Raw genomic sequence first — 21613 nt, 5'->3', positions numbered from 1 at the left:
CTTAAGAAATTATGACTCATTGTGAATCAACAGAGTGACAGGAGTGCTAAAAAAACTTACTGCATTATTGGCACCATTAGCAGAAGTATATTTATTGTCCAGAACAAGAAATTTATGATCCATTTAGTTCTGGGTAATACATTTTAAGAAAGACATTATTAAAAGAGTATGTCCAGAAAAGGGCAGTCAGGACAAGGAGGTTCTGGAAACTGTCATATGGATAATCAGAAAAAGTGAGGCTTAAAGAAAACTAAAGAGGGATATGACAAGTGTTTTTGAATATCCAAAGATCTGTCATACATTAAAAGAGAGTAAATTTATGCTGTATAGTTCCAGGGGCAGGATCAAGTCTTAGGATTACAAATCATAGGAAGGTTGATTTCTACTCAGTCTAAGAAAACATTTTCTAATAATCAGAACAGTCCAATAATGAATTAGCTTCCTAGAAAGGTAATGAGCTCCTAGTTACTAGAAGGGTTCAAGCCAAAGCTGAATAGTTGTCTGGAAAGTATACTATAAAACAGGAGTTGTCAAATCTTCTGCTGAAGGGACAGTTCCTTCATCTCTTGTGGTCTAATACTTTTATAAATTACAATAAAATGAAATAAGTAGAAATGAAAAAAATTAAAAGTCCAAGCTTTATTTTTTTTATTATCTGATTCAATGAACATTACATTTCAGCAACTAGAATTAGAACAAAGATAAAAGGGAAAAAGAGTGATTAATAAAAACTTGCTCATTGTTCCACTTTACCACTGTTATTCAACATAGTGTTGGAAGTCCTAGCCTCAGCAATCAGACAACAAAAAGAAATAAAAGGCATCCAAACCAGCAAGGAGGAAGTCAAACTTTCACTCTTTACAGACGACATTATACTCTATGTGGAAAACCCAAAAGGCTCCACCAAAAAACTGCTAGAACTGATACATGAATTCAGCAAAGTCTCAGGTTATAAAATCAATGTACAGAAATTGGTTGTATTTCTATACACCAATAATGAAGCAGCAGAAAGAGAAATCAAGGAATCGATCCCATTTACAATTGCACCAAAACCATAAAATACCTAAGAATAAACTTGACCAAAGAGGTGAAAAATCTATATGCTGAAAACTATAGAAAGCTTATGAGAGAAACTGAAGAAGACACACATTAAAAAAGGAAAAATATTCCATGGTCATGGTTTAGAAAAAGAACTATGTTAAAATGTCGATACTACCCAAAGCAATCTACATATTCAATGCAATCTGTATCAAAATAACACCAGCATTCTTCACAGAACTAGAACAAACAATCCTAAAATTTGTATGGAACCAAGAAAGACCCCAAATAGCCAAAGCAATCTTGAAAAAGAAAACCAAAGCTGGAGGCATCACAATGCCGGGCTTCAAGCTGTACTACAAAGCTGTAATCATCAAGACAGTATGGTACTGGCACAAAAACAGACACTCAGATCAATGGAAGAGAATAGAGAACCCGGAAATGGACCCACAAACGTATGGCCAACTAATCTTTGACAAAGTAGGAAAGAATATCCAACGGAATAAAGACAGTCTCTTCAGCAAGTGGTGCTGAGAAAACTGGACAGCGACATGCAGAAGAATGAACCTGGACCACTTTCTTACACCATACACAAAACTAAACTCAAAATGGATGAAAGACCTAAACATAAGACAGGAAGCCATCAAAATCCTCGAGGAGAAAACAGGTAACAACCTTTTTGACCTTGGCCACAGCAACTACTTACTTAACATGGCTCCAGAGGCGAGGGAAATAAAAGCATCAAGATAAAAATCTGCACAGCGAAGGAAACAATCAGCAAAACTAAAAGGCAACCAAGGGAATAGGAGAAGATGACATATCAGATAAAGGGTTAGTATCCAAAAATCTATAAAGAACTTAACAACACCCAAAAAGCAAATAATCCACTGAAGAAATGGGCAAAATATATGAATACACACTTTTCCAAAGAAGACATTCAGATGGTAACAGACCCATGAAAAGAGATGCTCAACATCACTCATCAGGGAAATGCAAATCAAAACCACAATGAGATACCACCTCACACCTGTCAGAATGGCTAAAATTAATGACTCAGGAAACAATAGATGTTGGTGAGGATACAGAGAAAGAGGAACCCTTTTGCACTGCTGGTGAGAATGCAAACTGGTGCAGCCTCTCTGGAAAACAGTACGGAGGTTCCTCAAAAAATTAAAGATAAAAGTACCCAATTGCACTACTAGGTATTTATCCAAAGGATACAGGAGTGCTGATTCGAAGGGGCACATGTACCCCAATGTTTACAGCAACACTATTGACAATAGCAAAAGTATAGAAAGAGCCCAAATATGCATCAACTGACAAATGGATAAAGAAGCTGTGGTATTTACACACAATGGAATATTATTTGATGATCAAAAAGAAAAAATCTTGCCATTTGCAGCAACGTGGATAGAACTAGAATGTATTATCTAAGCGAAATAAGTCAGTCAGAGAAAGGCATCATATGATTTCACTCATGTGGAACTTAAGAAACAAAACAGATGAACATAGGAGAAGAGAAGGAAAAGTAAAATAAAAAGAGAGGGAAGCAAACCATTAGACACTTTTAATACAGAGAACTGAGGGTTGCTGATGGGGTGTTGGGTAGAGGGATGGGCTAAATGGGTGATGGGTATTAAGGAAGGCACTTGTTGGGATGAGCACTGGGTGTTATATGTAAGTAATCAATCACTAAATTCTATTCCTGAAATCATTATTACAATATATGTTAACCAACTTGGATTTAAATTTTAAAAAATAAATAAATAAAAAGTGGTTCTCTATGAAGCAATCTTCCCCAACTAATCTCTTCTCTAGTGACTGTTTCTTTTCCTGAACCTGAATGATGGTATAAAATTTATCAATTGATTACTTAATGTCTTATATTGGTCTCCAATTGTTAGGCAGACAATACTGCCTTATTGTTTAGTTCTGCCCCCCTCCCAACCCTTAGCTACCTAGTGTGTGCAGAAGAGAGTGTTAAAATATATGAATTAAACTGATAAGGAAATTATTAGTTGTTGAGTGTATCAATGAGTGATCATCCAAGTAGAGATGGTTTATAAGTAAAGGTTATTAATTTCTTTTAAACACTGGAAAAGAAAACTCTAATCAATTTCTTTTTAAAAATTTTTATTATAGGGGCGCCTGGGTGGCGCAGTCGGTTAAGCGTCCGACTTCAGCCAGGTCACGATCTCGCGGTCCGGGAGTTCGAGCCCCGCGTCAGGCTCTGGGCTGATGGCTCAGCGCCTGGAGCCTGTTTCAGATTCTGTGTCTCTCTCTCTGCCCCTCCCCCGTTCATGCTCTGTCTCTCTCTGTCCCAAAAATAAATAAACGTTGAAAAAAAAATTTATAAAATTTTTATTATAAATTTTTTTAATGTTTATTTTTGAGAGAGAGACAGAGACAGAGTGCGAGCAGGAGAGGGGCAGAGAGAGAGAGAGGAGGAGACACAGAATCCAAAGCAGGTTCCAGGCTCTGAGCTGTCAGCACAGAGCCCAGTGTGGGACTTGAAGCCACGAACTGTGAGATCATGACCTAAGCTGAAATCAGACGTTTAACCTGAGCCGAAGTCAGATGCTTAACCGACTGAGCCACCCTGGCCTCCCTAATCAATTTCTGACTGAAGGCCAACCATGCCATGTATACTCACCTCTGTCCCGTGGACTTAACGATCTAAACCTTAAAACAAATCAGTAATGGAATGGAATGGAATGGCCACACTATTTGGTGTTTCTCCCTTCAAAAGGTAGAGTCTATTTCCCCACTCCCTCAACTGGGATGGACTTGTGGAAGTAATGTACCAGTTTGGAGACTAGGCCTTAAGAGACCTTGTAGTTTTCACTCTGTACCCTTGAAACCCTGAAGCCATGGGAACAGGCCAGGTCTGACTCACTGGATAGTGAGAAACACAAAGTTCCCCTTATGGCTTCAGCCAACAGCCACTCTATCACTGGACATATGGGTGACAACAGCTAAGACCAGCCAGCCTCATCAACCCTATTAATGGGTTGCATTAACAACCTCAGATGCATGGACAAACCCCGTCAGGATCAGGTGAGCCCAACCTAGACAAGATTTCGCCAGAACCGTAAACTATAGGGTTTTTTTTTTTAATTTCTTTAAAAAAAATTTTTTTTAATGTTTACTTATTTGAGAGAGTGTGCTTGTGTGAGAGGAGGAGGGGCAGAGAGAGAGGAAGACAGAATCAGAAGCAGGCTCTACAATATCAGTGCAAAGCCCGACATGGGGCTTGAACTCACAAACCATAAGATCATGACCTGAGCCGAAGTTGGACACTCAACCAACTGAGCTGCTAGGCGCGCCAGGTTGTTGTTTTAAGCTAATAAGTATTTGGGGAGATTTGTAACCTAACAATAGATAACTGATACTCAGGGATTCATCCAAAGTTCTCTTAATAGACGCTCAAGTAGTTTAAAACACTTAACAAGTTATTAAATCCTAAAAACAAAACAAACAAAACAAAAACACCTTAAAGTGAAGATTAAAGCTGACATGTGCAGGGGCACCTGGGTGGCTCACTCGGTTGGGCTTCCGACTTCGGCTCAGGTCATGATCTTGTGGTTGCGAGTTCGAGCCCCGCGTCAGGCTCTGTGCTGACCGCTCAGAGCCTGGAGTCTGTTTTGGATTCTGTGTCTCCCTCTCTCTGACCCTCCCCCCGTTCATGCTCTGTTTCTCTCTGTCTGAAAAATAAATAAACATTAAAAAAAAAAAAAAACTTAAAAAAATAAATAAATAAAGCTGACGTGAGGAATAATTTATTTCCTCACGGAAATATTAATCAGAAAATAAGGTAAATTGTCTCTGAATGGATAACTAGAAAGAGTAAGAAAATGGTCGAATGTTTTAATTGTAAATACATGATTTCAGGGGCATATCCAGTGGAATGCTAGAGCTGGTTCATAGCAAGCTGATATACAATTATTAAATTTTCAGAAATTTTGTGAGCCAGTTGTTAAACTTTTGGTAGATTAAATCAGCCATGATGAGAATATGTGCACCATGGAAATTGGCAAACATCACCAGGCAGAGCCAGAGTTCACAGTATATCAATGAACACATCTGTTGTTGCAAATTTCATCAGTGTGTGCGTAAATACACATATAAAAATATCCTTAATATTTAAAGACATTGGTTCGTTCTGCCATGCTGTGATCTTGGGCAAGTCAATTAGTCTTACTGAATCTCAGTTCCCCTATCTATAAAATCAAAGTATGTGCCTCAAAATCATCTTTAAGGTGATTTTCGGGTCTACTATTTCTATCTTCTTTGATCCTACTGATGGTAGTTCTACCTGGGTGGCAATGATGAAAAAGACCAACAGGATTAATTAAAATTGGCACACTGACCATATTACCAACCACAATTTTTGCTCTAATTCAAGATAAATTAAAGAGGGCAATACATTAGTAATTCAATGTGCTTTGGACTATGGAGAAGGAAGAGGTGAATTCTGACTAGAGGGGATTAGGAAAGGTCTGGGCAAGATATTTTGTCAATCAGGAATAAGGTCTCATCTTTGAATATACAGTGGCTTGAACTCTACAAGTGCTTAATAAAATGTGCTGAAGTAATTATATACCTGGAGAGAAAATTGGAAAGAAAATACAATCTTGTTGAATTAAAGACTGACTCAGGATTCTACTTGTAATTTCCATATGTAATTGTGGAACTCTGCCTCAGCTTCTCCATCTAAAAATGTTTATAAGCAACATTATAAGAATTTAGGCAATCATGACTGTGAAGCATGTCAGGAATCCTACAGGAAGATGCTATATAAATATGAAGATGATGTGACTAAATCAAAGTAGATGCCTTGTGCCAAACTAGAAAGCACATTACATACATATTCTACCTGGGCATTTCTTCCCAGCATGTTAAAATATCTTTTCTTTCAGAAGGTTAAACAGCATATTAAAAACTAGTAGGGGGCTAATGGCCAAACTGTAATTGGGACAGTATTTGCAAATTATTTTGCTAAGAATATTAGCAAGTCATTTTGAACTTCTGAGAAAAAAAATCTAAGAAATCATTCCCTTTTCCTGTAAGCAATGAAGACATTTATTTATGCCTTCAGCAAATAAAATAATTTGCTAACCTCTTGGGCTTATGTGCTGATACTTCAGCTGATTCCTTTCTGGAAATCATAAATACACAACTGAAAAATATTCCGTAAGTAAGGGTTTGCATACATTGCTAGAGCTTTCCAAAATGGAGGTACATGCTGTCTTGTTTTCTTCTGTTCTTAAAAATGCTTGGAATCTAACTAAGGTTGCTTTCTTAGAATATGTGGAAACCAAACTTTCTATCTTGCATATTAACAGCACTCCAGTACCAATGTTATTATGTACTTAGCTTCAGGCAAGTAAGAACTAGGGCATTATGTGCTACAGCCTTTAATGAATTGAAAAACAACAGATTCTATCCCCAGGAAAACACACAGATATATATTCTCAAAATTCTACACATAGATATCACCTGTCCCCAAATCCCATTTGTAAAATTCTTAGGTTAAAGTGCTCTGCACTACAGCAAATCTTTTACAACATCATGTCTGTGGTTATATGAATGTACCAGGCCATATTAGGCACTAAGGACACAGTGGTAAACAAAGCCAGTCAGGGACCTTGCAAATTATAGAGCTGAGTTTAGTAGGAAAGATGGATATTTATCAAATAATCATACACACACACACACACACACACACACACACACACACACACAAATGCTTAATTAAAAACTTTGATCAAGTGCTACAGAGTAAGAATTACATCCAACTTCCTTCAGATACCATGTAAGCAAGAAGAGAATAGAGGGAAATATTTAAAGCATTGAGAGCAGAAAAACCCACCAACCTAGAATTCTGTACCCTGTAATACTATCCTTCAAAAGTGAAGGAGAAATAAAGACTTTGTCAAACAAACAAAAATGTAAAGAATCTGTTGCCAATAGACCTGTCTTGTAAAAACTATTAAAAGAAGTTCTTTAGAGAGAAGGAAAACAAGACAGGTCAGAAACTCAGATCTACATAAAGAGCAGTGGTGAAGGATAAGTGAAGACAAAACCCAAACTTTTTCTTACTCTTCACTGATCTAACATAACAGTTTGTTTAAAAAAAAATAACAACAGTGTATCTGATTATATGTATAATCGCTTATGCACGAAAAATGAATGACCACAATGATACAAGAGACAGGAGGGAGGAATTAGAATTATCTCGTTTTTATAAAATACTTGCACTGCCCATGAAGCAGTATAGTGTTGCTTGAAAGTGGACTCGGCTTATTTGCAAATGTATATATGCAACCACTCTAGGGCAACCATTAAAAAGGATTTTTAAAAAAGAAGTATATTACAACAGGGCCTGGCAGGTAGGAAGGCCTTAAGGGAAAAAAGGTGTAACAGATGTGCTAAGAAAGGAGAGAAAACAGAGTCACATAAATCAAAACCATAAAAGGCAGAAAAAGTAAAAAACAAAAATAGAATAGAAACAAAGAACAAGGGCAACAAATAGGAAACAGTAGCAAATACAGTGGAAAATAATCCAACTATCTCAACAATCCTTTTGAATGTCAATGGTCTACAGGCACCAATTAAAAGACAGAGATTGTCAGATTAGATAAAAAAACAAGACCTAACTCTATGTTGTCTGCAAGAAACCCATTTAAAATATAAAAACACATACAGATTAAAAATAAAGAAAGATATACTATAGTAACACTATTCAAAAAAAAGGAGCAGCTATATTAATTTCAGACGTAGCACACTTCAGAGCAAAGAATGCTATCAGGGAAAAGAAGGACATTACATAATGATAAAATGATCAATTCTCCAAGAAGACATAACAACTGTTAACGCATATGCACCTAACAACAGAATGCCAAAATATGTGAGGCAAAAACTGATGAGACTGCAAAGAGAAATAGATGAATCCATTATTATAATTGTAGACTTTAACCCCTTCTATCAGAAATGGACAGATCCAGCAGGCAGGAAATCAGTAAAGATATACCTGAACTCAACAACACCATCAATCAAATAGATAAAATGGACATCTATAGACTACTTCAACCAACAACAGCAGAATACATATTCTTCTCAAGTTCACATGAAACATTCACTAATATAGACCACATTCTGGGTCATATAACACAACTTAACAAATTTAAAATAGAAGTCATACAATGTCTATAGCCAAAGTATGGAAAGAGCCCAAATGTCCATTGAGGGATGAATGGATAAAGAAGATGTTTATATTTACAATGGAGTATTACTCAGCAATCAAAAAGAATTAAACCCTGCCATTTGCAACAACATGGATAGAACTAGAGGGTATTATGCTAAGTGAAATAAGTCAGTAAAAGAAAAATATCATATGACTTCACTCATAGGTGGAATTTAAGATACAAAACAGATGAACATAAGGGAAAGGAAGCAAAAATAATATAAAAACGGAGGGGGACAAAACATAAGAGACTCTTAAATATGGAGAACAAACTGAGGGCTGCTAGAGGGGCTGTGGGTGGGGGGATGGGCTAAATGGGCAAGGGGCATTAAAGAGGACACTTGTTGCAATGAGCACTGGGTGTTATACATAGGAGATGAATCACTGGAATCTAAAAACATTATTGCACTATATGCTAACTAACTTGAATATAAATTAAAAATTAATTAACTAAAAAAAACAAATCATGCAATGTCTGCTCTCAGATTACAGTGGGATTAAACTTGAAATCATTAATGGGAAGCCAGCTGGGCAATCCCAAAATACTTGAAGATTAAACAATACACTGCTACATAACACGTGGGTCAAAGAAGAAATATCAAGAGAAATTAAACAGTACTTTGCACTAAATGAAAATGAAACACAACTTACCAAATTTGTGGGATGCAGTGTAAGCCACAAATGCTTAAAGGGAAATTTTAGCATTGAATATACATGTTAGAAAAAAAAAAAAAGAAATATCTAAAACCAACCATCTAAGCTCCCACCTTAGGAAACTAGAAAAAGAAGAGCAAATTAAATCTAAAGTACGCAGAAGAAAGGAAGTAATAAGAATTAGAGTGGAAATCAATAAAATTGAAAACAGGAAATCAATAGAAAAATTGATAAGATCAAAAGCTCGTTCTTTATAAAGATAAAAAAAATTAATAAGCCACTAACCAGGCTAACTAAGAAAAAAAGAGAAGGCACAAATTGCTAACATCAGAAATGAAACAAGGGACATTATTACAATTCCCATGGACAACTAACTCTATACCCTCAGATAACTTAGATAAAGTGCACCAATTCTTTGAAAGACACAACCTGGCAAAATTCACACAAGAAACAGACTACTTGAATAAGCCTGTATCTATTAAAGAAATTGAATCAATAATAACCTTCCAGAATATAAAGCACCAGGCCCAGATGGATTCACTATGAAATCTACCAAACATTTAAGAGAGAAATAATACCTATTCTCTACAATCTTTTTCAGAGAATGGAGCAGAGGGAATACTTCCTAACTCATTCTATGAGGCCAACATTACCCTGAGACGAAAACCAGACAAAGACATTACTAGAAAACCACTAGCTAGTATCTAAAATGAATATAGATGCAAAAATCCTCAACAAAATACTAGCAAATCAAATCTAAAAAAAAAAAAAAAAAGTGTAAAAGAGAATTATGCACCATGATCAGATGGAACTTATGCCAGGTGTATAAGGCTAGTTCAACTTTAAAAAATCAATTAATGCAATATACTAGTATTGAAAAAGAACCAAGTGAGAGGACTGACACTGTCTGATTTCAAGACTTACTACAAAGCTACAGTCAAGGGAGTGCAGTACTAGTGAACAAGCAGACAAAATATTTCAACAGAACAGAACGGGAGAGCCTAAAAACAGAACCACATAAATACAGTCGACTGATTGTTGACAAAAGAGTAAATGCAATACAATGAAGCAAAGAGTCTTTTCAACAAATGGAGCTGGAACAACTACACATGCAAAAAATAATAATAATAATAATCTAGACAATGACTTTACATCCTTCATAAAAATTTGCTTAAAATGGATCATACATACACACACACACACACACACACACACACACACACACACACACACACACACAAAGGGTCACAGACTTAAAGGTAAAATGCAAAACTATCAAACTCTTAGAAAATAACATGGAAGGAAGTTTAGATGATCTTGGGTTTGATGATAACTTTTCAGATACAGCATCAAAGGCATGATCCATGAAAGAAAAAATTAATCAGCTAGAGTTCATGAAAATTAAAAATTTCTGCTCTGTGAAACGACAGTGTGAAGAGAATGAAAAGGCGAGCCACAGACTGGGAGAAAATATATTTAAGAGGCCTACCTGATAATAGATTAATATACAAAATATAAAAAGAACTCTTAAAACTCAACAATAACCCAATTAAATAACCTGATTAAACAAATAACCCGATTAAAACAAATAACCTGATTAAAAAATGAGCCAAAGACCTTAACAGACACTTCAATAAAGAAGATACACAGATGGCAAATAAGTATATGAAAAGATGCTCCACAGTCATGCATCAAAGAAATGCAAATTAAAACAATCAGATACAACTATACACCTATTAGAGTGGTCAAAATCCAAAAACACTCACATCACCAAATGCTGGTGAGGATGTGCAGCAACAGAAACTTATTCACTGTTGGTCTGAATGCAGAATGGTCCAGCCACTTTAGAAACAAAGGTGGCAGTTTCTTACAAAACTAAACTTACTCTTACCTTACAATCCAGTAATCATGCCCCTTGGTATTTACTCAAAGGAGATGCAAACTTATGTCCACACTTGTGCACAGATGTTTATAGCAGCTTTATTTATCATTCCCAAATTTGGGAGTGACCAACAAACCTTTCAGTAGGTGAGTGGATAAAGCATGGTAAGTCCAGACAGTGGACTGTTTTTCAGCGCTAAAAAGAGATTAGCTACCAAGCTATGGAAAGACATACTACTAAGTGAAAGAAGCCAACCTGAAAATGCAACATTCTGTATGATTCTAACATATAACATTATGGAAAATGCGAAACTATGGAGACAAGAAAGATCAGTGGTTACCAGGGGTTAGGAAGGAAAAGAGGATAAATAGGCAGACACTAATTTTAGGGCAATAAAACTATGCTTATAGATAACATAATGGTAGAAATATGCCATTCTACATTTGTCAAAATCCACAGAATGTACAATACCAAGAGTAAACCCTAATGTAAACTATGAACTCTGGGTGATGATGTGTCAATGTAGGTACATCAATTGTAACAAATGCATCATCCTGGTGGGTGATGGTGATAACAAGGGAAGCTATGCATGTGTGGGGACATGGAAAATGCCTGTACCTCCCTTTCAATTTTGCTGTGAACCTAAAACTGTTCTAAAAAATGAAGTCTTTTTAAAAAAGGAAAAATATCCACTAGAATGTTAATAACAGCATTACTTATGTTTTATTTTATATTTGAGAGAGAGAGAGAATGCAAGCAGAGAAGGGGCAGAGAGACAGAAACAGAATCTGAAGCAGGCTCCAGGCTCTGAGCTGTCAGCACAGAGCCCAACGTGGGGCTCAAACTCATGAGCAGTAAGATCATAACCTGAGCCAAAGTCAGATGCTTAATCAACCGAGTCAACCAGGCACTCCAACAGCATTATTTATAATAGGGAACAAAGAGAAACAATGATTATGTCTAAAAGCAGTGAGGAAGTTAATTATGACATCCAGATTATAGAATAATATGCATTCATTAAATGAGAGTATTTAATGATATGGCAAAAAAATTCTATTAAATGAAAAAAGCAAGTTATAAAACAGCATGCATAATTAATACTGTTTTTAATCTTTGAAATATATTTATGCAGTGAAATAAGTGGGAAGAAGGGAAGCAAAAACTGAAGTGTTATCTTTACAAGGGACAATTATGGGAAATTTTTATTTTCTATTTATTTTTTAATTAAAAAATAATAATGCATTATGTTTATGGTTTATAAACATTATAAGGGTGCCTGGGTGGCTCAGTCAGTTAAGTGTCCAACTTCGGCTCAGGTCATGATCTCACAGTTCACAAGTTCAAGCCCCATGCCAGGCTCTGTGCTGACAGCTGAGAGCCTGGGGCCTGCTTTGGATTCTGTGTCTCCCTCTCTCTCTGCCCTTCCCCCACTCATTCTCTCTCTCTCAAAAATAAACATTAAACATTTTTAAAAAGTTATAAACATCATTATAAAAATTAAGTGACTCAGTAGATACTAGTTAAGTAGATATTATCATCCTTAAGAAGGGACCATTTTTTGCTGTTGGCCTAGCAAAAAGTATAATGCCTCTTCAAATGTATTAGGGGTTTGGTAAATCCCTGACGACTAGATCAACAGAATGAATAATGGCCTCAGAATATCTCAACACATAATTTCACTACTCCCATTTATTCTACTAGATATTCTTACCTAAAGAACATCCAAATAGTCTCTGGTAATTAAGCACATTGTTACTGCCTTTGGGTAAGCAGTGTTTGAATTGAACTCTAAGAGTGCCCTCTGGTGGCTCACTGACAATGCTTTTATATCAGCTTGAGGTGTGTTAATCCACCTCATCAATGGAAACATGCGAACTGGAAAATTTTTCACGACTGAATGAATTCCCTTTAAAGGACCATCCCACCTTATGCAGTTTTTAAATTTCTAGAAAAAAGGAGACAAGTGGACCTTTGCTAAAATGTTTGTGATGGTGGATAAGTTACTACCCCTGGGGTAGAGAATGGAAGGAGCAGAGAGGAAGGAGGTGATGGTGGTGATGGAATATGTACTTACTTAGCAAACTAAATAACAGCAATCCATGAAAGCCAAAATTCTAGCATCTACAGTATTAACCTGTAGTTCCAGTACAATAAAATCAAAGTTAATTCTCCAAAGCATTGACATGTGGATGTGTGGTTTGGGCATCTTACAATCAAACAATCTCTATTTAGTACATCTTTGTACTTAGAAAAAAAGTTTTTAATTAATTTAATTATTCTTTATTCTTCCTACTTTTATATTGTGGCATATCTCAATCTTTGTAAAAATTTGGATATAAATCAACCAGAAAAAAATCTAATCATTTTTCAAAAATATGTCACTGAACATGGCTGGTAAATATTTAAAATTTCTGATTTGTAAGTTCTATCAACCTGTTTTTCTTTGCTCTTTCCCCCACATTAATATATTAATGATAAAAGGAAGCCACTTAAAAACATTTCCTTTTGGTAACAGACGGTGGCCATTATTACTTCCTTAACCCTTTCCTATTTATTATTCCTTACATTTTTACTGAATACTTGAAACTTCAGAGAGAGTTCCTCTATTAAAAGAACTAGATTAAAGAATAGACTTTTTATTTTATTTTTTAAAAGTTTTTATTTATTTTGAGAGAGAGAGAGAGCACGTGTGCACATGTCGGGGAGGGGCAGAGAGAGAGGGAGACAGAAAATCTCAAGCAGCTTCATGCTGTCAGTGCAGAGCCTGATGTGGGGCTCAAACTCATAAACTGAGATTTGGGATTATGACTTGAGCCAAAATGCAGAGTCAGACACTTAACTGACCAAGCCACCCAGGCATCCCAAAACAACAGACTTTAAATGAAGTTTTCATTTCAATGAATTTCATTTCAATTTTACTTCAATGAAATCATTTTCCACATCAGATTTTAAAATATCACAAATATTTTACAAGTTTCAATAAAGCACCTTTCCACCTTCTTAAAAGATTCCTCACGTCCTACACAGAAATCACAGGGGCAGCAATGCCATTAAGGATCACATATAAGGTGGTAGTGACAACCAACAGCAAAATAATCAATTAACATTCTCATCACACTAGTGATATTAACATTTTAACCACAGAGTTGCATGTGTTCTGAAGCTAGCATAATTTCTAAAACAGCCAGAAAAAAAAATTTTTTTAAACAAATTCTGTAATATCCTTTCTAGGAAAGTACATTCTTGGGTAAAAGAAAATAACCCTTTGTCACTGTAATGCACAGTAGAAAGGCTCTGGAACCAGACCATTTGGGATCCTGGCTCTCCCACTCCACTTGCTAGGTAAGCGGAGTTCAAAGTCACTTGGCCTTACCTATAAAGTAGGAATGATGATCTTTCTTCAAAGGATTATTGTGAGAATTTAATAATAATGTATATATATGTAAAGGACCTAGCAAGCAGTAGAAACTAATTAAAATGTAACTACAGTTAACCCCTGAACAAAGGGGTTAGGGGTACCAATCCCCATTGCAGTCAAAAATCCATGTCTAACTTTTGACTCCCCAAAACTTTAATTACTAATAGCCTATGATGACTGGTAGCCTCACCGATTAACATAATTGATTAACACGTATTTTGCATGTTATATGTATTTTATATTATTATATTGTTACAATAATGCTGGGGAAAAGAAAATGTTACTAAGAAAATCTTAAGAGAAAATACATTTACAGTACTGTACTATATTTATCAAAAAAAATTCTGTGTATAAGCAGACCAGTTCAAACTCATGTGGTTCGAGGGTCAACTAGAATTTATTTCCTAGAAGCCACAAGAAAGAAAACATCATAACATTTATTTTCTGGGTGGACCCCATGAGTTTCTTTTCAAAGACAATTAAAAAATCTCCCTGTGAAGGAGAACCATGCACATTTTTATGAATCATATTTGTACTACTAACAATATTTGGCTGATAATGTAAAAATACTTAATCACAACTAGATACATAAAAATAAATGGTATACCTTAATATCTCAAAGGCAAGATAAGATGAAGTAGGTTTCCGCATATAAGAATGTCAAATCCACAATTACCTAAGATATATAAAGAAATTGACATTCTAAGACATTCTAAGACATAAAAAGACATTTTATTATTGTTTTGCTACATAACAGTGAATACACTCAATTGCATTTTCTCAAATGGCAAATGAGACACAAGATAACATCTCTTTGATTCCTGAAAACCTCAATATCATCTGTCTTTTGGAGGATCCAGTTTCCTACGACGTCTATGATACCTTGAAAAGAAGAAAATATTTAAGATATTATTTTAGTAAATGTTAACTGTTCCTGATAAAAATATAAAATTTCTATGATTAGTTTGCTGTTCATTAGCACTCAAGAAATCAACAAAACCTAATACATATATATATATATATATATATATATATACACATACATACATATACGCTGTTAGATATAATTTATACATACTTAGCTAGATAAATATTTCTTAATAGGAAGCCACATTTCCCCACTGTGGGAATTGTTTTCTACTAATTAAGCATTTTGGAAAGGATTTTTGCAGCTGTTGAGGTTAATTTCAATATGGTAACCTGGGTAATTAATCCTTAATTAAAAACGAATAATTGTCTTTATCGTAAAGAAACAGCACATCATGAACGTGCTGAGCATGCTCTATTAAAGTTTTATTCAAAAGGGAATGTCTTCCCCTACACGGAGCCCTCTTAAGCTACAAAATTATATTTTAATATACAATAGGATACAATCAGTAATATGTTTACAGAAAAATGTACAAGGTCACAACAAAATGAAAGAAATGCAAATTCTAAGTGAGGAAACTTTTACTTGTTTTTGCAATCACAAATATTTTAAAAAATCATAATTCCCAACCCAAGCACAGGTGTGATGAAATAAGCACCATCAGACATGATTGGTTAAAGTATTAATTGGTAAAATACTCAGGAAAAGCAGTGTGGCAATATATATATCAAAAAACTTTTTAAAATAGTCTTTACTTTTAATCTAGTAATTCCTCTTCTGGAAATCTATTCTAAAACACATAGAAAAATAGTTAAAATATTAACTATTTTAATACTAAAATATATTAAATATTTAAATATTAAATATTAATCAGGGAGGGGGAGATACAGGATGCAAATTTACATATACAGTAGGATTAAGACCATATAAAAATAGGCAAACTAACAAAACTTATTAAAAGAGAAATATGAAATGCATTGTTACCAGTGATTGAGTCATTTTACCATGAAGAATTTTTCTTTTTGCTTCTTTGCATTTCCTTATTTTCTTTCTTAAGAGAATTTCTGCATAGAGTACATGTGTTTATGGTGATGAGTTCTCTTCAAAAATTCCCTTTAGGCCAGATTTTGGCAAGTTGGCCTGAGTTATTTACTTTTTTGCTAATGTGGAAACCCAATGTAAGGATTTCTATACCATAAATAGTAAGCCATGTATCTTGCACTCTTTAGCTGTGATTAAGATATCAAAAGCATTCTTTTTGCTTATCTTATGGTTTCATATGGGCAAGTTTCCTATACGTTGTTTTTTTATACTGATTTTTTGAAAACTGACAAAACACAGAAATTACGTTGATAAAATGAAGTACATCTATCTACAAAAACACAGAACATTAAGTTGTAGAATAATATACATATAGTGTAATATACATATATTTTCTACATGTACTTATACTGGCACAGAAAAAAACTCACCATTTTCTTAAGCTCTCCAGTTATATGCCAGATAATCAAGGTTCTCCTAGTGCCACCCTGAAAGGTGGGGTCTCTCAAAGCAACTAGTCACCAGAATAGGGGTTTCGAAGTCACAATTTCTTAGGATGCATGAATTTCAATTTCTGCTATAATCACTAGCCAGAAGCAAGCACCTTGATTATAGGATGCCCTTATAACTTACCATTCGGACCTGGACTCTTGAGAGAATTAAAAACCCACCCTATTAATAATTAACAAAACAATGAAACCAAGACTCCTCCTGGAAAACCAAGACATATTGTTACCCTTCTTCAACTACACAATGATTCAGTGACATCTGAAATACTTGTCCACAGTTCTTAATCGAGAGCAGAACTTTATCTCCTGGTTCACACCACAGCTGGATGTTCAAATCTGTTTCCTACTGATGGTAGTAACTAATTTTTGTGGGCTCCATGGAAAAATATTAAAATAGTTATTTAAATAAAGTAGTACTGCTATTCATACATTTATAGGATTGCTCTATATTTTGAGAAATTTCAAATTATTTTCCAAATCCTTACTTTCCCTCCAGCCTCCTTTCAATCCTTCCATCCTTCTTTCTTTCAACATAACTCGACATCTAGTAGTGCTGTTACCTTACTATCTTCTTTTTTAAGAGGTATTATGAGAATGAGTATCATTTATTCATTCATTTATTTTTAAATATGTGGACATCTACTATGTGCCGGGCACTACTTCTAGGTGCTCAGAATTCTGTAGTACACAAAACAAGACAAAATCTCCACCCTCATAAGGCTGACATACCAGTGCAGGAGACAGGAAAACAAGTAAGTTAGCCAGGGAAGGTTTCAGAAAGAAAAAACCCAAAGTGAGAAAGCTAGCTTTGCTGATACCAGCAAGAGAATTCTACAGAGACTGAACAGCAAGTATAAGGGCTTTGAAGGAAAGGCATGTTCAAGGAACAGCAAAAAGGCCACGTGGCTGGAACAGAGTGAACAAGGAAGAGAACAAAAGAAAATGAGAATGGAGATGTAATGGAGGATCAGATCACACACGTTCTTATACGTAATAGTTAAGGCCTTTAGCTTTTTTTCTGGGTAAGATGGGAAACTGTTGGAAGGTTTTCAACAGAAAAATTATAAGAACTAAGTGAAATTTTAACACGGTTACTCTGGCAATGTGCTAACAACAGACAGTAGGGAAGCAAAGCAGAAGCAGGGAGACTAGTTAAGAAGTGACTTCAAAAAACCAGGCAAAGGGTGGTCACATGGAGCAGGATGGTGGCAGAAGGAACGGTGATAAATGGTCAAATGTGGACACATTTTGGGAGACAGAGCTAACAGGATTTGCTGAGAAACCATACGTTGGGCGTGAGACAAAGAGAAGAATCAAGAATGGCACCAAGGTTTCTGGCCCAAGCAATGAGAAGAATGGAGCTAGCATTAACTGAGATAGGGAAGGCTGCAGGAGAAGCTGGTTTGTGGCGGACCATTAGAAGCTCAGTTAGAGATATATTAAGTTAGGGTTGCCTATTAGACATGTGGATATACAGTTGGAGCTGGATATACAGTTCTGGAGATTAAGGAACAGGGCTTGGCCAGAGATTAAACTGGGAGCTATCAGGGATGCCTAGGTTGCTCAGTCAGTTAAGGTCAGACTCTTGATTTCAACTCAGGTCATGAGTCTCAGGTCTGAGTTTGTGAGATTGAGCCCTTCATCGGGCTCTGCACTGACAGCATGGAGCCTGCTTGGGATTCTCTCTCTCCGTCTCTCTGCTCCTCCCCCACACAGGTGCTGGTGCTCTCTCTAGCCCTCTCTCAAAATAAATAAATAAAGTTAAAAAAAAAAAAAAAAAGAATTGGGGCTTTGCAGACGCCACCACCCTGGAGCCGCCCATGCTGCCCAACCATGGTCAACCCCACCATGTTCAACATCTCCATGGATGGTGCACCCTTGGGCTCCATCTCCTTCAAGCTGTTTGCAGACAAAGTTCCAAAAATGGCAGAGAACTTCCATGCTCTAAGCATTGGGGAGAAAGGACTTGGTTATAAAGGTTCCTGCTTTCACAGGATTATTCTGGGATTTATGTGCCAGGGTGGTGACTTCACATGCCATGATGGCACTGGCAGCAGGTCCATCTATGGGGAGAAATTTGATGATGAGAGTTTCATCCTGAAGCACACAGGTCCTGGCATCTTGTCCATGGCAAATGCTGGACCCAACACAAACGGTTCCGAGTTTTTCACGTGCACTGCTAAGACTGAGTGGTTGGATGGCAAGCATGTGGTGTCTGGCAAGTTGAAGGAGGGCATGAACATTGTGGAAGCCATGAGGCATTTTGGGTCCAGGAATGGCAAGACCAGCAAGAAGATCACCACTGCTGACTGTGGACAAATCTAAAAAATTTGACTTGTGTTTTACCTTAACTACTAGACCATTCCTTCTGTAGCTTGGGAAAGCACCCCTCCACCCCCATCTGTCAAAATCTCCTATAATCTTTGTGTTCTTGCAGCAGTTTCACAGGTTCCATGTTTTCCTTACTCCCCTCCAAGTCTAGCTGGATTGCAGAGTGAAGATTATGATAATGAAACAAAAGTTCAACAACAACAACAACAACAACAAAAAAGAGAGTTGGGAGCCATCAGCATACAGAAGATATTTAAAGCCATGAGACTGGATAAGATCACTATCTTGGAAAATGGGACAGAAAAGAAGAGAGAACCAAGGACTGATCTTTGGGCACTCCAAAATTTATTGATAAAAGATATGAAAAAGAATCAGTAGGAGAGACTAGGCTAGTATATGAACTTTAGATATATATAAATAGTTTCAACGAAGCTATTAAGGTTGAATTATTGAGAAAAATAACAGATAACCCAAATACAACTATTAGGGACTCTGTAACACTGCTAAAATGATGTGTTTTGGAAAGAGTTATAACAGAAAGAATGTTCCATCACTTCTGATGTTTTTCATGCCAACTGAGGAAGACTGAAAGGGAAAACATCCTGTACATAAATGCTATACATAAGGGCACAGATGACATACTTGCTTCCTGAGTACTAGCAACCCTAAAGGCCAACAGGAGATACTGCAGGGGCTGCTGTGAAGGGCAAAGCCACTCAGAATCAGGTCCTCAACAACTATTTATGAAGGAAATATCTAATGCAAACTGCTGTTGAGAATACAGAAAAAAAATGGATTTGCATAATGGGTATCCTTCAAAGAAAACATGTTCAAAGCCCCATGATTTCAGGTGAATATGATGTAACAGCTAAGCTAGTTTAATTTGTTTTCATACCTGTAATATTATCAAACAGGAAGTAGCAGGAACCACACGGTTATCTATTAAAATCAACCTCGGCACAAATGAATATAAAAATGGTCATTCAGGCAAAGACAAAACATAAGGAACTAAAAGTTCGATTTAACTGCAAACCCAGTGTCCTGGGTTTCCTCATTATCTATCTCCCACACTAAAAATTTAAGTAGTTCTGGCACCCAATCTCAGCATTAAGCTCAAACCTAGGAAGAATCTTTGAATTGCCTTCCCAAAGTAAGTAGGATCACCAGGATCAGGAAAAGGCAAAAAGCAATTCACAAATTTCGCAGTAACAATATTAACTTTAGATTTCCAGACTTGAGATAATCTAATCACCAATGTTTTTGGCCACAAGGCTATTTCGGCATTGACTGCACACAGTCACACTACCTACACTTCCAACCCACCCACTTTGGGGGAGGCCATTAACTAAATGTATGTAGGTTCAGGACTGAATGAAGTGAGGCAACACCCTGGGATCATAAAGCCACTGCTGACCTTGATTAAGAATTTGATAATAAGAAACAACTTACTCTACCTGTGACCCTATCAAATAAAATGAAAATTGAATAAATTCACATAACTTGATAGCTAAACTCTGCGAATAAAACTTCTAAAAATCACTGAGAAATTTACCAGTGGACCATCCCCAAAACTACCATAAATAAAGTACCATTCAAAGAAAAACTGAACACCTTCGAGAAGCTGTGGACATAGTAAGATATATTTCATCAGACAGCAACTGAGTACCCACACACTGTATTAAGAATACTGTATTAGAGATCATGTGGAAAACTACAAAAGATGTATTCCTGATGAAGAGAAAATAGTCTAGAGCAGGAGATGTAGACAAAAAATTACCCATAAATACAAATATAACATTAACACATATCCAGCCGTCTATGGTTATATATAGTTGTGCTAACAGGGAAACTATTAGCTGTGTGTGTGTGTGTGTGTGTGTGTGTGTGTGTGTGTGTGTGTGTGTATAACTATGTGCTATAGTCAAAATGACTATAATCAAATTAAATTTCATGGAAAAAGTAAGCTAAGAGCAAATGGTAGAAAAATGAAAGTACCAAAAATCAAAGGAAACAGCATTTAAGATGGCTTGACTGAAATGAAAAGTCAGATTGGACAAAAAAGTAAAATCCACAAGTAAAATTCTACTTCTAAGAAACCCACTTGAAATATAAAGACACAGGTTAAAAGTCAAAGAAAAGAGGGGCACCTGGGTGGCTCAGTCAGTTAAGCATCCAACTCTTGGTTTTGGCTCAGGTCATAATCTCATGGTTCATAAGCTGGAGCCTCACATTGGACTCTGCGGACAGTGCAAAGCCTGCTTGAGATTCTCTCTCTCCCTCTCTCTGTCTCTCCTGCTCTCTGTCTCTCTCTCTCTCAAAATAAATAAATAAACTTAAAAGTAAAGGAATAGAAACAGATGATGCAAATGATAATCAAAATAAGTCTGGATAGGCTATATTAATACTAGACAAATTATCCTTCAGAATAAGAAATATTACCAGCAATAAATAAGAAGACTTCAGGGGTGCCTGGTTGGCTCAGTCAGTTAAGTGTCCGACTCTTGCTTTCAGCTCAGGTCATGATCTCACTGTTCATGGGTTCAAGCCCCACATAAGACTCGCCACTGATAGTACGGAGCCTGCTTGGGATTCTCTGTCTCCCTCTCTCTCTGCCCCTCCTCTGCTC

General features: G+C 36.2%; 2 protein-coding genes across 5 annotated transcripts in view; one reads left to right on the top strand and one right to left on the bottom strand.

Moving 5' to 3' along the window:
* Window positions 1–14951: 14951 nt before the first annotated feature.
* Window positions 14952–21613, bottom strand: part of MRPL42 (mitochondrial ribosomal protein L42) — a 33472-nt gene continuing 26810 nt past the window's right edge. For 3 of the 4 annotated variants that reach the window (XM_019835333.3, XM_045062152.1, XM_023257301.2), the window contains one exon: window positions 14952–15120. Coding sequence is in view for 2 of the 4 variants with exons in the window: in XM_045062152.1 (XP_044918087.1) it covers window positions 15075–15120 (46 nt within the window). In the remaining 2 variants the exon portion in view is untranslated. Of the gene's footprint in view, window positions 15121–19861; window positions 19941–21613 lie in introns of those variants that run through there. The other variant, XM_045062151.1, reaches the window with a different exon arrangement.
* On the top strand, window positions 18437–18981 carry LOC123386681 (peptidyl-prolyl cis-trans isomerase A-like). Its single transcript, XM_045062154.1, has one exon. It carries the CDS (start codon window positions 18490–18492, stop codon window positions 18979–18981), a length of 492 nt encoding a protein of 163 aa, XP_044918089.1. The 5' UTR covers window positions 18437–18489.

The sequence above is a fragment of the Felis catus genome, chromosome B4 (assembly GCF_018350175.1).
Source record: "Felis catus isolate Fca126 chromosome B4, F.catus_Fca126_mat1.0, whole genome shotgun sequence".
NCBI classification, from domain to species: domain Eukaryota; kingdom Metazoa; phylum Chordata; class Mammalia; order Carnivora; family Felidae; genus Felis; species Felis catus.
The sequence above is the reverse complement of the archived record's forward strand: the minus strand, read 5'-3'. Positions and strand labels throughout refer to the sequence as shown.

Coding starts and splice junctions, on each gene's coding strand:
- LOC123386681 (XM_045062154.1), top strand. CDS start 18,490: ATGGTCAACCCCACCATGTTCAACATCTCCATGGATGGTGCACCCTTG.